Source organism: Argentina silus (genome assembly GCF_951799395.1).
Source record: "Argentina silus genome assembly, chromosome: 10".
NCBI classification, from domain to species: Eukaryota; Metazoa; Chordata; class Actinopteri; order Argentiniformes; family Argentinidae; genus Argentina; species Argentina silus.
Genome location: NC_139664.1, coordinates 10301941 through 10319144, shown reverse-complemented (window position 1 = coordinate 10319144; position 17204 = coordinate 10301941). Strand labels below are relative to the sequence as shown.

At 45.4% G+C, this 17204-nt stretch overlaps 2 protein-coding genes across 2 annotated transcripts; both read right to left on the bottom strand.

Annotated features, from left to right (window-relative positions):
* Nucleotides 1-1586: 1586 nt before the first annotated feature.
* On the bottom strand, nucleotides 1587-12796 carry tmem245 (transmembrane protein 245). The gene is made up of 17 exons (XM_083678290.1): nucleotides 11882-12796; nucleotides 10802-10919; nucleotides 10038-10133; nucleotides 9542-9649; nucleotides 9116-9316; nucleotides 8836-9005; nucleotides 5580-5684; nucleotides 5359-5441; nucleotides 4985-5075; nucleotides 4609-4707; nucleotides 4306-4437; nucleotides 4092-4214; nucleotides 3719-3864; nucleotides 3480-3580; nucleotides 3102-3276; nucleotides 2803-2994; nucleotides 1587-2703 (listed from the first exon to the last, which is right to left on the bottom strand). The coding sequence occupies exons 1-17, from the start codon at nucleotides 12500-12502 to the stop codon at nucleotides 2655-2657; spliced, it is 2610 nt and encodes an 869-aa protein (XP_083534416.1). The 5' UTR covers nucleotides 12503-12796; the 3' UTR covers nucleotides 1587-2654.
* A 1608-nt stretch (nucleotides 12797-14404) lies between these two features.
* Nucleotides 14405-16899, bottom strand: frrs1l (ferric-chelate reductase 1-like; the record flags this gene model as incomplete). The annotated part of the gene is made up of 5 exons (XM_083679272.1): nucleotides 14405-14577; nucleotides 15099-15345; nucleotides 15468-15606; nucleotides 15963-16047; nucleotides 16713-16899. The coding sequence occupies 5 exons, from the start codon at nucleotides 16897-16899 to the stop codon at nucleotides 14405-14407; spliced, it is 831 nt and encodes a 276-aa protein (XP_083535398.1).
* Between the last annotated feature and the right edge of the window lie 305 nt (nucleotides 16900-17204).

Sequence of the window (17204 nt, the reverse complement as noted above, 5' to 3'; positions counted from 1 at the left end):
CGTTTTTCACAAGAATGAAAATATGTCAGTTCATGTAGGCTCCGTGTACCTTAATTGCTACACTAATTTAGACTGTCAATGTAGTATGACATTTCTCTTAAAGTTACTTCTGTGTTTGCACACTAGACCTTACCACAAGCTATATGTGTGGCTCAAGCTTTATATAGTATGAGTCAATTAAATCACTTTTCCTGCTTTTCCTACAGTGTGGACCATGATCAGAGTGCTGGTTGAGACCATGTCTTTTTATTTGCTGAAGATGAGACTTAAGGCAAAACGTAACTGAAAAAGGCTGCAGTACAGGCCTGACAGAGCATCACCAGAGAAGATTTGTTGTAAGTCGCTTTGGATAAAGGCGTCTGCTAAATGCCGTAAATGTGAAACCAATTTCTACACAAATACCATCAAATAAAAACGTAGAATCTCTACTTTAACCTGATAGTAGTATAACAGGTTAACGGGGGAACAACGTTGACTCAACATGAAATTTGAGGCTATGTTTCGCCATACTGTACATTTATAAACATTGATACCAGTTAAGATGGTTTACAAGCTACCTTCAAACCTCAATAAATATTAACTAGAAACTATAGTAAAAACACAGTGTAATATTGAGTATATTCGATGTAAAAGTTGACGTGTAATTGTGTTCGTTTCACTAGTGCACACTACATATTTTCTATGTATGATTGAATTCTGTAACTTGAGTGAAACATGTTATATTCAATATGAGATATTTTCTGTTTGGAACATTTTTCTTTCATATTACCATATTTCAGTTTCAATCAGTTAACCCCAAAATAATGTTTTCTCATTGAATATATTGGATCACAGAATAAGCATGATGATGTTATAGATTAGAATAAGTAATTAATGTATATAATATCATTTGATCAAATAAAACCTTTCTCGGATGAAAAGGTTTGAGAATGTGGAGGAGGAGACCATTGTAGTTCAAACAGTCATGTTTATTAGCCCAGTGCATTTCCAATAGAAAACACAACAGCACATTACAGAGTGAGATTAGTGTGATATGATGAAACAGTCGCCAACCAACATGAACCCACCCCCTTCTCAGGATAAATGACAAGCTCTAATAGGCAGCTAAAGCATTAGCCACATGTGCTGATGATGTGCGTCACACACAGAATACTTATCTGTACAAATTGTTAATTTGGTGTAAACAGCTTCATATCTTTACAGTGTGAAAGTGCTTTTAACTTAGATATTAGACACAACTCACTCATCTATGAGGCGGTTTGTAATTAGAGTGCTTCTACCGTCATGTGGAGAGTTGTGCATGTGTGTGTGTGTGTGTGTGTGTGTGTGTGTGTGTGTGTGTGGGTAATCTGACAGCCCCTATAATCTATGGCACAGGTTCCTAATAATGTATAGATATGTGTTAAAGCAAAAAAACCTACAGAGACTCGACTCAACCTGCTGATATCAGGTTTCTGTAGCGCATGTATAAACCCAATAGGGCTCATATCATTTGTGTATGTGTGTGTGTGTGTGTGTGTGTGTGAGAAAGAGTGTTAGAGAAAATGTAAACATGAGCTGAAAACTAATCCTCTCCAAATGTAAAAACATTCAATCCAAGTACAGTGACAGACATATGAGGCTAAACCCCACACACCTGAAAACAGGAAGTCTATACTCCCAAGACAGGAATGTGCACATACAGTACCCTCATCAACACGCAAACAGAACTCCAAACCATGACAGCGTCACAACGTATTACACAACATGTAACCATAGAGATAATAAACAAAAGTAATATGTATGATATTAACATTCAACGTTAACCAAGATAAAAATCTAAAAACAAACAAACAAAACAAAGCAGTTTAACAATTGTAAGAAATCCTGGTTCTGGAAAGGAACAGGCTGTGCAGGCCTTTATTGCAGCATAGCATAAACTTTGGTTCCACCACTACAAAAAGACATTGGTGAGTAAGAATATTATTATCAACTATATCAGTGCTGGAAAGAAAGCCTGCACACCCGATAGCTCTCCAGGACCAGGAATGACCACCACTGTGTTGAATAAGTGCACCTAGCAATGTGCACCCCAGTCTGACCTTTAACCTCCTAGAGAGGGGAGGGGGGGGAGTGCATAAACACCTCATTCAGTCTTTGGACACATGGGATCTGCAGATAGGTATTTGGAGAACTTGTACATAGAAATAGCATGGCTAAAACAGATATAATCCTCAAATCCGTATGATTTTACACATACTGTACCATGCCATATGGTGGTACGAAATTGCCATTGTTTTTGCTTTGAAAGCGTTGAGAGAGGCACCGAATTCTGAGAGATGATTTCATCTCATCAAATCATCAAACCCTCTAAATTGTACACTCAATACGGCTGTCGGTCCTCATGTCATGAAACATTGCGTTAAATCTGAATGTTCGCACCATCATTTGTGGTCTCGTATTGGGGCAAAGGGGGGGGGGGGGGTCGCTCCTTGCTGGTTTGAGAAGCAGCTCTGGCAGGCAGGTGGCATCATGGGTAACCTCCCCTTATGCCCCTGCCTCTCTGTCAGGGAGACCCTATACAGTAGGGCAGCGCAGGGAGGAACACGGGGGAGGGGAGTACTTCTCCCAGGGAATCAGCCAATGGAAAGCCAGGAGACCGGCCACAGAGATACTCACTCACAGGCCCTCTTCAGCACAGAGGAAGTGGTGTCCTCGAAAGGCCTGAGAGGAAGAGAGACAGGTGAGGAATAAGGATATGAGAATAGTATGAAGAAAGAGAGAGAGAGAGAGAGAGACGAAAGAGAGAGACAGTGGCAGTACCTGGCAGACTGAGACCACGGAGACTGTAGAGGCGTTGATTGGACAGAGTTGGGACTCATTAACATAGCACTGTAGATATTTGCTGCTACTACCAGGATACAAAGCAGGATAGGCCCAATGATTGCCCCCTCCAGACCAAGATAGTACGCTCCACCAGCCACAGCTAGACCTGTCAAATATGGGTGCCCACCACTGGAAGAGGGGTGTAGAAATACATAAACACATCAGCTCATACATACATACACACCCTCCCACACACACGCATGCACGCACGCACACACACACACGTATACACGTACCCTGATATATCTGAGTAGATAGCTGTATCTACAAAGTAGGTTGGCAGCAGATGGCAGACCAGCAGCAGCAATGCTTTCACCCCCTCTCCCTGTGCCAACCACAGATCACACACCGCGGGCACCGCTGCCCAGTAGGTGCCCAGGAACGGCACCGCACCCAGGATAGCAGCCAGCGCTACAGAGGGAAGGTCAGAGGGAGTTGCAGAATGTGTTGGCACTGACGTCCAGCCAAGGTAACAGCTTGGAAAATAGTGTTAAGACGTAGCACGCATGCACGCACGCACGCACGCATGCGCACACACACACACACACACACACACACACATACATACACACACACACACACACACACACACACACACATACATACACACACACCAGAGGGGATGAAGACGATGTTGATCCCGAAGATGGTGTGTGTGAGCCAGGTGTAGAGACCATAGAACCCTGCCATCTTCAGGGAGGCATCAAACACTCCCCTAGGACAGAAACACACAGGTTACTATAAACTCATTGCAGAGTACTCTCTCACTATTACAATATTATATCACAATATTAGAATTGTATGTGTGTGTGTGTGTGTGTGTGTGTGTGTGTGTGTGTGTGTGTGTGTGTACCTGATGGCCTCCTCCATTGTCTGGCTGATAGTGTAAGAGGAGTGTCCAGGCTGAGACAGGGGAGTAAGGCTGATGACCCATTTGACAGGTTTGTAATGCTCTCCACTGGAGCTCAGCAGGTAGAACAGGGTGGTCAAGAATATCACCTACACACATTCAGAACCCAGAAAACAATGTCAATAGGATTGAAAGATCATATCATGACTGGTCATTTTGAAGTCCAATTGAACATCTGTTACCCTTGTTATATAGCTCAAAAGAATGCAGAGACGGTGTTGATGTTAATAGTATAGTAACAGGCTAGATGCAAGTTAATACTGACTCTTAGGGGTGTGTGTGTGTGTGTGTGTATAGGCCTGTGTGGATTTCTCACCAGGCTGATGACGAAGTTGAGTAGGGCCGTGCCACTGTGGAAGAGGACAGTAAGGAGGGTGGTCGTCGTGGAGATGAGCAGCCCAACATTACGACTCATCACAACCCAGAGAGATTCCACTATCTGTAACACACGGAGAATACAAATATTGCATATACACACGCACATGCACATGCACACACACACACACACACACACACAGACACACACTCACAGAGAGTAGGGTCTCGATGTTCTCCTGTATGAAGGAAGCGATGTCCTGCCAGTCTAGGATTTCCCCCATCCAGCTGTTCTGTCTCTGAACTGACAGCTTTTGACCACGGAGGCGCCCTGATTGGGTCACATTCTGAAAAACACACACGTCAAGTCTCTGGGAATTCAGTTTCATGGAGTGTGTAAGAGACTTAGTTTGTATGAGAGAGAGTGTGTGAGGATAATTGTGTAGTCTGTAATACTCTTGGACCCCTCCACCCCCTGCACTGTGGTCTGATGGACCAGGCCCACTCCCCTGTGTTACCTTAACAAACCAGGAGTGGTACATTCTGTCCCAGAGTTCCAGAACCTGCTTCTCAATGACGGCTGTGTTGTTCACCTTATCCCCCAGCATCTTGTGGAGCTACACAAATACAAATACAAATACAAATACACACACACACACACACACACACACACACACACACACACACACATTTTTAACTAACACACTGTTATTGCTCATTGGTTTCTGTATCTATTTTCTTTTAGAATGCTGGGTTTATGACAATTTCTCTGTTCACTCAGAAAGTGCTGAAATGAATGAAACAAAAGAGGTTCTGTTTAAGTCTGTCATTACTGTCTTAATGGCTAGCAATGGTAGGACCTAAAACATGCCCTTCTACCTCTGTCTCTCTCACCTTGTGTGTTATCCATTCCCGACCATATTGATAGACATTAGTGGCAGCTGAGTTCAGAGCTTTCTGGACCACACGCGCCTCAGGGAGCCAACTGGAGGAGAGAGAGAGAGAGAGAGAGAGAGAGAGAGAGAGAGAGAGAGAGAGAGAGAGAGAGAGAGAGAGAGAAGAACATGGGAAGAGGGTGAGAGAAATAGACAGATGGTTAGGAGCTGATAAACCTAAACCACTCTGTTGAGTCTTGTGTGTGTGTGTGTGTGTGTGTGTGTGTGTGTGTGTGTGTGTGTGTGTGTGTGTGTGTGTGTGTAAGCATTTCATTGTACTGTTTACACCCCGCTGTATCCTGTGTATAGGATGATTTGTGTGTATCGTCATACTTGGCCCACTCTGGGTGGTTGGACACAGTGTCGTTGATAAGGTTACTGGTGACCTCAACGATGTGGACGCTCTCATGATGAACCTTAAGACAGAAAAATACAGTCTTTCTGTCAGTTATATGATGCACAAGCTTAAATAGCAAAGGATGGAATGGAAATGCGTGGTAGAACTACAGTGGATTCTATCACAGAACCGCAGTGGGCACAGATGGTCACTGTACCATAGCAGTGAGCAGTAGAGCCATGAGCAGAGTTCCGGTGACCAGGAGGAAGATGATAAAGATGCTGATGAGTTTATCCAGAGAACGCTCCAACCACACGATCATCTACAGAGAGGAAAAGTAGGTAGGGCGAGAGAGAGAGAGAGAGAAATAAAAAACAGGGTGGGGGAGGTGACAGAGAGAAATAAGACAAAAGTCAGTAATTGTTAGAACACATTGTTGCCTAGGGACATGGACCTGTGGCTGGACACATGGAGAAACCCGTGTCCTTCCCTCCTGAGGAGAACCAGAGGCCGGAGCAGCCGTTTTGTGCCTGATCTAGAGCCTACAACCGTCATCTTGGATTCTAAGAACCATTGAGGTACTGTATCACACCTGATGGAGTAACAGCCTGCACACTCACTCACTCACTCACTCACTCACTCACTCACTCACTCACTCACTCACTCACTCACTCACACACACACATACACACACATACACACACGAAGCGTGAGTGCATGCATGTTAAACCCCAGGGCTGTGTCTGTGAGACGTGAGTTCTCGTCACTTTCCGAGTGGTATTTGATCATATATCTACAGTATAGTCATTATCTGTTTATCGTATATTTATATACAAACAGTTATCTTGGGCTCCAGATCATACATTTATCTATGGAAGTCACTCACAGTGCAGTTTTTGTAATACACCTGTCTGAGAGAGGACAGTGCTCTGTCTATCTATTCCTCCATGATATCTCCATCTCTCTGTTTACCTCTCACCACCAGATGTTCAGTTCCCAGTACCCAGGTTTCTCTATGTCCCCAGCCTTATGACACCCTCCACAGTGACATTAGTGTGTGTGTGTGTGTGTTGTTAGGTCACATAGGGAGAGTGTGTACAAATGGCTTGTAGAGTGTTACCATCAGGTAACTGGGGCCGATGAAGAGGCTGTGTTAGTAGACACCTCTATCTCTCTAACACACCGCAGGTAAGGCTGTGTCCCAATGATCAGCAGAACTTGTTTACAATACATGATGAGTAACAGTAATAAGGTGGGCACCTATGGGTATTGGGACACAGCCCTACAGAACACTACGCAAACAGAAAGAGAATGGGAGAAATCTAGGCTAGATACTATAAAAGTATAGCAAAGCCAAGCTGTGTAAACTACTTATCTGCAGCTGTCATAATGGGCTAATCTGAAATATTGATATCCCCTTTTTCTATAACGATATGGACTAGCCTTATGGACCCAACCCATTCCGGTCTGGTCCCTCCCCACCTCCCAAGCCCATGTGGATCCATCCCATCCTCTGAGGTCTATCCCAGGACCATACCTGCATCCCAGAGAGAACAGCAGCCAGTGTTTCCCCTACATCTTTATTTAGGGGGTCTGTAAATGCCACTTCAAGCAGCATCCAGGGGTATGGAGACCATTAGAGAACAGGGGGGCTAGTGGACCAGCCCTCCTACAGTGTATAATAGTAGGGGAAACAAGGCCTTACCCCCCCCACCCCGACACCCCAACCCACCCCCCTCCGGCCCAGATCAGCCATCTCTCCATGCAGCTCACACAGAAGCGAACCAGCCAATCAAATCACAGAGGGGAAGCTACGGAAGGATGAGGAGCCAATGAGCTCATCCCGCAGTATCTTCAGCACTACAGAAGCAGCAAGCAGGGAGGACGTGAGTTGAGCGTGGGGGCGGAGACAGGATGGGAGGATGACAGTGGATGGGTACAGCGTCAGTCCAAGCTACTACTGGGTGCCAACACTGCTTCAGATCCACACATTCTTCTCTCTCTCTCTATCTATCTTCCTTTTTCTCTCAACTCACTTTCACACACACTTTCATTCTCTCTCTCTCTCACACACGCACACGTACACACACACACACTTTCATGATCTCTCTCTCTCTCGCTCTCACACACACACACTTTCATGCTCTCTCTCTCTCACGCATGCACGCGTACACGCACACGCGCGCACACACACACACGCATAAAGACACACACACTTTCACGCTCTCTCTCTTTCTCCCCATCTCTCTCACACGTATGCATGCATACACGTACGCACACACACACACACACACACACACACACACACACACACACACACACACACACACACACACACACTTTCATGGTCTCTGTCTCTCACTCTCTCTCTCAGCAAACCACTTCTCCAGATCATTACCTGCTTGTTAAGCCAATGCCAGAGCTTTTGGGAGGAGACAAAGAGACATCGGGGATTATTATTGGACAGATCTGTGCAGCAATCATCACATGGTACCCAATGAACAAGAACACGGTCTTTGATTGGGTACAGGCAGTAAGAGGGAGGAGGAGGGAGGGGGGGGGTCTCACAAAGTGAAACAGGGCAGGCAGGTTCTGATTGGATGCAGGAAGTGAGTTCATAATGGAGATAAAAAAAGGGATGCAAATCGTTGTGATTGGATAACAGACGTGTCAACATACATGTGCTTGTACCACGTTACACACACAAAAACAGTGCAGAGAGAAAGGGATGCATTGTATTTCCTCTCATTCTATCAGGGGCAGATGTGTGAAGAGGATGGGGGGTGAGAGGAGTGGGTTTAACATAAGTGACATCATCATCAGAAATAGACACCTGGAAGAGAGATTAGTCACATCACAGAGAGCACATCAGCTCAATGATGAATGACAAAGGAGAGTGTGTCAGCATAAATGGCATTAGGCCCAGTCAGACCTGTTCTACAGGTCTAGAGAGGTAAACGTCTCACTTCAAATTCCTCATGACGCCACAGACCCACGCATCCACCCACCCACCCACCCACACACCCACACACACACACACACACCCACACACACAGGACCAAAAGCTAAGTTAGACTATTGAGAATATCCTTAAACACTTCAGCATTACCAGTTCTACACATACACACCTACATTTTCTGTCAGGTATGGGACTAATCAAGAGGCATATTTATTTCTCACTCTGCCTCCTTGAAGTAAAGCTTTTTTCTCATCTTAAGCACCAACATACTATTCGCTGCAAGCGGCGCAGTTTCTTCTACCTATCTAACCTGTGTAAAACCTGGCTATCTGCCCAGGCTAAAGCACATTGCACATTAGCATCCTCCTCTGGAGAGCAGATCGATGAGGTAGAGCTTCATACATAGACAGTGCAGGGTGTGTGCATGATGAAAGGATGTGCCAGTGTGTATGTGTGAAAGTGTGTGTGTGTGTGTGTGTGTGTGTGTGTGTGTGTGTCAGGCCAGGTGCATTACCTTAGTGTCGACACGGAGCAGGAACTGAGCGAGTCCTTTAATTGGTCCAGGCAGCAGGGCATCCTGTCGCTCACGACCAAACTTCTCTAGTCCCGCCCACCATGACTTCAGTGTCCGTTCCGCGAATCCCTTCACCCCGAAATGCACCACCAGCTTCATCAGCAACCAGACTACAACAACCACACGCACCAAACATCAGTCATGTTATGTGTATTTGATTCGATTTGTATCCATGTGTTGGAGTTACGTGTGTATGTGTGTATGCGTGTGCGTATATTACCGGCCACAGGGATGGGTAGGAGCTGTAGGATCCACAGGTTGAGCCACACTTGTACCAGTACTATAGCCCAGAGCAGCAGTACAAAGTAGATATCACTAGCTCTGTGGGAGCTCTTCTGTTTGGAGAACAGACCCCCCTGCAACGAACGAGACCGAGGGACAAACGGAGACGAGGGGGGAAGAGGGTCTGGGCCCACATGATCTACAGGACAGGGGAGGGGAGGGGAGGGAGAGGGGGGAAGGAGAGAGAGGGGGGGTGGGGAATAAATAGTTGTACCTCTATCTGTCATAGATAATGTATAATATCTGTCTGTCACAGATCATGTATATTTGAGTTGGGAGAATGAGAGAGAGAGAGAGAGAGAGAGAGAGAGAGAGAGAGAGAGAGAGAGAGAGAGAGAGAGAGAGAGAGGAACAGGTATCTCACCTGCAGATGCTGCAGTGTTGCTCGCCTCAGGGCCCAGTCTGAGGTTGCTGCAGGAGATGGCCATGAAGATGCCAGCAATACATGACAACACCTGACCTGACAACTCACCTAGAGAGAAGGGGAGGAGTACGGAGGGATGGGAGAGAGGTGGTAAAAAGGATGCAGGGGTGGGTAGAGAGAGAGAGGATCACTGTTGTTTGATTTGATTTTCACTTTGAAAACAATACATGATGACATTATGACATATGGGGTGGGTGAGAATTTACATATTGTACAGATATTATGCATATTGAGGCTAGAAACTCAAAAAATGAAAATGTGATTGTATCTTCTCTGTATTGACTGTGTGTGTGTGTGTGTGTGTGTGTGTGTGTATGTGTGGTCTCATTATGGTCAGTGTGTGTATGTGTGGTCTCATTATGGTCAGTGTGTGTGTGTGTGTGTGTGTGTGTGGTCTCATTATGGTCAGTGTGTGTGTGTGTGTGTGTGGTCTCACCTTTGCCAGGGTCAGGTGGTTTCTCTTGGTAACCCACAATGAGGAGAGAGACCATAACCACAAACACAGGAACTCTCCACTGCCCCATCAGAGACACTACAATGACAGAGGGAAGGTTTAACTACTAACAGCTTCCCTAACAACAGCTGTAAGAAAGCACATTACATGTTGTTTATAGCACTGTATAAGTGTGAACTGAAAAGTGTCTTTTTCTAAAGCAAAATTACTCATAAGGAATGACCTATACAAGAGACTTTCTGTCTTTTTTTTTTTTCATTTAACATTTTGAAACTAAATGACACTACACTACACTACTTCAACTGCCAACTGCTTTGGAGCAGTGTTACCAGTGCAGCAGCTCTCAGTAACTTTTAACATTTCAGGCATGAAGGTTAAAACCTCCTCTCAGCAGACCAGAGACGGCTATAAATACTGAAGACTGTCTCATCATGAAATGCCCCTTGGACAGTGTGTAAATGAGTGTCTATTACGAAGGCCACATACAGAGAGTGGACCCCTGGACCTAAAGACCCTTATCACAGAAAGAAAACTACTAGTATTTCTTCACAGTTTAACCTTTTGTATACCACAATGTTCACACGCTTTTGTTAGCTACTATAAATGCCTTTAGTTAATGGACTTACAGCATACTAGGCAATTGTAACACAGCCAGGATGTAGAAATAATAGGACAGTATGGCCCACACAGGATTGTACCCCAACCCCCATCAACTCCCCCCCCCCCCCTCTCACCCCCCTCCTCACCCAGGTAGAACAGCAGGATGGTCCAGACAGGCACAGACAGAGCCCTCAGGTAGCACTCAGTACGAGGACTCCATTTACAGGCTACAGCCACCATATAGCCCACCACTACTGTATACACCTACAGTGGTATAGAGAGAGAGAGAGAAAGAGAGAGAGAGAGAGAGAGAGAGAGAGAGAGAGAGAGAGAAGGGGTGAAGGGGAGAGTGGTAGGGAGGGAGAGAAAGGGAAAGAGAAAAAGGCAGTGGAGGAGGAAGAGAGAAAAAGGCTGAGCACACACTATTAAAAAGTAGCTGATGAGCCTGCTGAAGAAAAGGGTAGAACTATTATTCATACAGCCATGTTCCCAGCCTCTTTCTGCAACAGCAAAGAGTTTGCAGAAACAGATAACCTCTAGAGACACTAGTGGCATGGCTACACTGGTCTGGGTCACACAAACACTCCTTTCTATGTAATTTCAGTAACGGCTATTTTTAGCTCTGTGCTTCATCTAGTTGACCATTTAGAGAACTCAGTGTGACAGAACTTATCAGATTACTACTCAGAGCATGATACTGAGGGGAAGCCCACCTTCTGGTGAGAATAATGGCAGACTTGATAGGCTAATACTGAAACTATGCAGTAGCAGTTGCATGAAGATCGGATTATTCACTTTTAAATCGGGATCATCAATTTGAAGGTGGTCAGATGGTTATTAAAGAAGGCTGGCTCTCTTCTATCCTTTTATAATAGCTCTCAGTTTCAGAAGGACCTCAAGATTCTTTGGTAACACTTTACACATGAAGTTACCCTGAAACCTGTGTAGTGACATTTAAAAAAAAAAATATTTTTAAAGACTACGTTTAGAGAAATGTGTATCTTTTACAAATGACAATGCTATCAGACATGACCACTGGGTAAGAAAGTGCAGACGTTGTTAATTTAGGTGGTCAACGAGACAATCCCACACCGTGTACTACTGTAGGTTGATGACACAAAAGCCTTTGTTGTTGTGGCGGGGGCGTGTTTCTGCTGTCACCAGAGAGGGATATGCAAAGCCATATATAGCCATATATACAGTATATGGTCTTTGCTGCCACTCACCCAGATGGCGTGGAAGCAATCCAGCACGCTCCCGATGATACCACAAGCGTGCCCGAGGATCACCTGCATGCCGATGACGCTCCAGAATAGGTAGGTGAAGTAGAGCAGAGGCGCGCCCGCCCCGATCACCAGCAGCACCGTGAGCCTCTCCAGGACCAGCCCCCCTAAAGCCTCCAGCCCGTGGTTCGCACACCAGACAGGAACCAGCAGAGTCCCCAGAACTATCGGCGTACCGTTTCTCTGGAGGTCGCAGAGCCAGGAGCGACCCGACTGGGCCAGGGAGTGCTTGAACGGGTGGAGGAAGGTTCCACACAGTACTGCCCAGAGCAGCGGGCGGAGGAAGGCCTCCAGGATAAAGTAAACCAGAACAGCAGTCCCGCAACATATCGCCACAAAGATCATCGCCCCCGTATTATAGAAGGCCTGTTTGATGTGTTTGTCAAATTTGAGGGAGGAAGGGTGGGTTAGCAGCTGGCTCACCATGCCTACCGCCGGCTTGACACTCTCGGAGAAGGAGACGTAATGAAGCCGGGAAACGTGAGGGGTCTCCTGGGGAGAGGCAGGAGCTGCCTCCAGCCCCGAGTCCTCCTTGTCTGCCATCTTCACCGATTCCGATTCCATCTCCGTTCCCCTGGATCCCACCACATAACGAAGGGAAGAACAACACTTTACGTAATGTTTACGTAATTGCAAGGCATGATGGGTAGTGTAGTTAGCTACTGATTAGAAACGGCACTTCTCTCTTCTCAGGCTCCATCTCGTCTTCAACATTCTTGACTGTCAGCCCAAATTAAATTGTGCTTCAATGCGCTTCATTAATTGTTCCCAGCCCGGGGAGACACACACAGATGTTGTAATATAATTGTCTCCATTGTATATTTTGCCCTGAGGGAGCCAAAAAACAAGGTGCAGCTGACAGGCAAGCCATATGATAAACTGACATTTCTTTAATACAGCACGTCCTTATTTCTTTGTACGTTTTGTCTTTTCAGCACTACAGTCCAGTTGTCACTTAGCAATACAATGATCTTATATATTTTTATCTCGGTATATAGGCTCTGTCTTAGCAGAACATTGAAACCAAGGAGCTTATTTCTTATTCTAGTAGAAAACAAAGAAGTGATTTCTTAAGACAGCTTTATTGATAACAAACACTGGCATGGTAAAATAACACAGTTTCAGTGGAAAGCATTTCCTGGTAACACAACAGCTTTGTGAACAACACAAACAGACCTGACTCCCTCATGGCCATGTAGATTATTTCTATCAGATAAATGGCTGCTAGACTAATGGAAGGCTTCAGACCAGACTTGTATCTAGCTGACATAGCATATGCTGTGACATGCTGTTGGGTGTGTTATTGCATATCTACAGTACAGGAATCATACAACAGTCCTATACTCAGCCAACAGTGATCACACACACACACACACACACTCTCTCTCTCTCTCTTTCTCTCTCTCTCTCTCTCTCTTCTCTCCTACTCTTAGAATATAGTGCCATAGACAAAGGAACATATATGGATAACATAGGGTGAAATAAACCCAACCAAACCCCAAACATATGGACCCCCTCACACATAGGTAGAAAGTTGAACCACATCAGGAGAATGTAAAATGGCATATTTCATTGTGGAACAAAATGGTAAGTTAGCGCTACGTAATGTCTTATCTCTGAGGTCTACAGACTGTTGAAAGACAAGCCTTGTTTAAAACCTGGCAAAAAAAGGGTTTTCAATATTTGACTGTGGAGAATGATCATGTTCCAGAGAGCATGGCAGTATGGTTCAGCAGTACAACAGCTTACATCACTGGGGATTTGTCCAAAGGCAGTCTCACCCAGTGCTATCCTTCCCAGTACAGTCCAGTATCTCCCAGTATAATATCTCCTAATATCATGTCCATAGGTTCCTCACATGTTCAGAGTCCAGATCTGATTCAGGGAGTGATTTGCTGCATGCGTTACTTTATAGTAGAGTTCTGAGTTGTGAGTAATACTTATTGGCATGTGTGTTGATACTTGAAATAGTAATACTTGTAGTAGATAACATGAATACACAAAATTAAATACCTAGCTTAAACTACTGCTACTGTTCTCTAGAACCACCTACCCAGATCTACTATGGCTAGACCACGGTCAAACTATGTTAAGTTGTTATGGTAACACACTACAATCATTTGCTCAATGATTCCTTATGAGTTATCAGCGTAAAGTATATATTGTATGTATGTATATACTGTATATATTTATCATTATATTTATAATGTTCCTGAATAAAGACCCCCGCATATTAAGGAATTGGCATCAAACAGAAACTGTAAGTAAAGTCTTATTGCTGGCTCTTCTCTCCCCTCCCTTTATCTCCTCTTCTCTCCTCTCCTTTCTTCTCTCCTCTCTTCTCTCCTCTCCTTTCTTCTCTCCTCTCTTCTCCTCTCCTTTCTTCTCTCCTCTCTTCTCCTCTCCTTTCTTCTCTCCTCTCTTCTCTCCTCTCCTCTCTTCTCTCCTCTCTTCTCCTCTCCTCCCTTATGGCGTGCCCATCAGCAGGTAGAAGGTGAGGGCTACAATGAGGAGCAGACAGAAGGGAGAGGAGAAGGTCTGGTAGGCTGTGGACGGCATGAAGATGTCCACATACTTATAGATACTGATCATGTGGTCACTGACTGGGGGTGCGTCTATGTCATGCCTGGTGATGGAACCTGTCAGAGAGGAGAGCAGCAGGGAAGAGAGGAGAGAAAAGGGTTGCAGATTATTTACATTATTATTGTTTACTGAGTAAGACACACTCCCAAAAACATTCACTTTTTGCTCGTCTTGCATATAGCCATAGCTCCAAATCGTGTTGTACTCACGCCTCCTTTGGAGGTCTGGAGAATTTTAGATTAGCCAATCTGGCTTGGATTGAACCCGGGCGGAGCACCGTGAGAACAAGCTTGCAATTTCATTGGATGTTACAATCCAAGAACCCTCCCCTTACATGCCGTAGATGGTTGCTTGCAGAGATTTGTTGCCTATGCTAGCTTGCAACATTGAAGAAAATTGAAGAAAACCTAAAAATGGAAAAACTGAATTCTATTTTTTTGGAGCTTCGCCCAACTGAAGCATAAAATATTTGATTGGTTTGACGTGTGGCAACATGTTTCCCACCCCTTTGTAGTTAGCTTCCGCAAAGGATTTTCTCCACAAGGTTAACTTTGTGCCTCCATTCCCTCTCTCTCACCTTGTATGGCGGGTCCCCAGGCGAACAGATAGTACCATGACAGGTGTAGGTCCACTAACGTCTCCTCTCGGGGAACGTAGAGCGGCCGTTTGAAACGGCAGGTCACCCTGTTGTTCTCGAACACACCCTCTTCGTCACGTGCCGGGTTCCGCTTGATCTCCTTGGCCCACTGGCCCACATTGTAGAAGTGATGGATACGCACACGACCGTTATCGTCATGGACACAGCCCATGACATCATCTCCTCCCTAGGAAGACACAGAGGGAGCCTGTTTATGGTTTGGTTACAATCTATTTATTCAACTGTAATCCATCCAAGTACTGACTAAAGGAAAACAATACAGACTTCTAAGAGCACAAACACACTCACCATTTTCTTGTCGGAGGAGAAGCCGACTGCCACCCATCCGTCTGTGTCAGCACTCATCTCATACTCCACATCTGTTCCAATTCTCCGGTAACTCAGGAAATAGTCACACGTCTCCGCATCACACCCAGGCTTCCCATACCTAAACACACACACACACACACACACACACACACACACACACACACACTGAGTGTACTGTTCGTTTCTACAGTCATCATTTGTTACAGGTTCTTTTGTAACATTATCTGATGATATATTAATCATTGATTCAAACAACCCAGTCATACTTGACAATGAAAACAACTGAAACCGAGATCTGGATGACATCTCCCACAAGCTTTCACAACAATGAGAGCATGAAATGAGTCTGTTCTAGTAGTCTCATCTGCAAAAGTGGAGCCACAGAGCCCTGTTCACCACTACACGCACGCACGCACGCACGCACGCACGCACACACACACACACACACACACACACACACACACACACACTAACCTGATGCAGCCTTTGGTTACTCCACAGTCAATGACTTTGATCCTGGCGAAGGGATCCACGGGTGGGGCGGTGGGGAAGGGGTAACCTGGGGAACACACAAGCAAACACACATACACATAAACTCTCACACTCTCACCCTTACATGAGAACTGATGTTCTCTCTTTATCAATGATAAAAATTAAAAAAAATTTTTAATGTTCTCGCAATGAGATGGGCAACTTTCTGAGGCCATCTGCAGGCACAGTATGTGGTCCCTGTGTGTGTGTGTGTGTGGTGTGTGTGTGTGTGTGTGTGCGTGCGTGCGTGCGTGCGTGCGAAGAAAAAGAGAGAGAGACGCGGCAGGGAGCTGGCCAGGGTCCTGATCGGCCCTGTGGCGCGATCTGTAGAGAACTCCGAGGCTACGTTGTGTGTAAGCTACCATACCTGAACTAGAAAACTATCACCCATAACCATGAGACATATTTATATCACAGTTGCGCGCACATAAACATGTAAACACTGCCTGCACAATATGGCAGGGGCCTATGGAATCACTGTTTGATGCTATTACACGTATTAGTGTAATAAACCAGAACGAATGGTGTATTTTACGGATGTTCACACATCAATGGTCATATAGCCCAGTTGGCCTGCTACTGCATAAATAAGCCAGTGCGCTTGAAGTCGACAAGGCACTGGCAGTGTCAACTGGCCATATAATTAACCATATCAACCCGGGTAACAGCCTCGCGCATCTCTCCGAAGCTTACCCTCATCTGACAGATATCTGGACTCCAGGAATTCGGAAGCGAAGGTGCTGTATGAGTCTTTATGAGGCTCCTTGTGGCCCGGCTCTCCGTGGTCTCCGTGGCCATCGGTGGGGCTCGGCGCGACACCCCGCCAACAGCCTTGGATCAGTAGCACTGTCAGCTGCAGCAGTGTGCGTAGAGTGATCATAACCAAACAGGGCAATACAAAGGTCTAAACGAGACAGAAATTAGACGGAATCCTCATTGTTGGTTGTATTTGAGCATCTCTTTAAAGGACATCCCCCAAGATAGACATCCATCGCATCATTTAATCATATTTTCCTCGCAAAATCGCTTGTTATGTCGTATTTGCTCGTAATGAAAAGGAGGGGTGAGGAGTGGGAGCACTCGTTCTAGGGAGCTGCGGATGAGAAGGTTAAACCAAACTGGAATTAGCAGGATTTGTAAACGAGCCAATCTGTTTTGCCATCCACGTAATCCTCGTAGGAAACG

Coding starts and splice junctions, on each gene's coding strand:
- tmem245 (XM_083678290.1), bottom strand. CDS start 12,502: ATGGAATCGGAATCGGTGAAGATGGCAGACAAGGAGGACTCGGGGCTG. Junction 10,134..10,801: donor CATCCTGCTGTTCTACCTGG/GTGAGGAGGGGG, acceptor CTGTCATTGTAG/TGTCTCTGATGGGGCAGTGG. Junction 3,581..3,718: donor ACAATGGAGGAGGCCATCAG/GTACACACACAC, acceptor TTTCTGTCCTAG/GGGAGTGTTTGATGCCTCCC.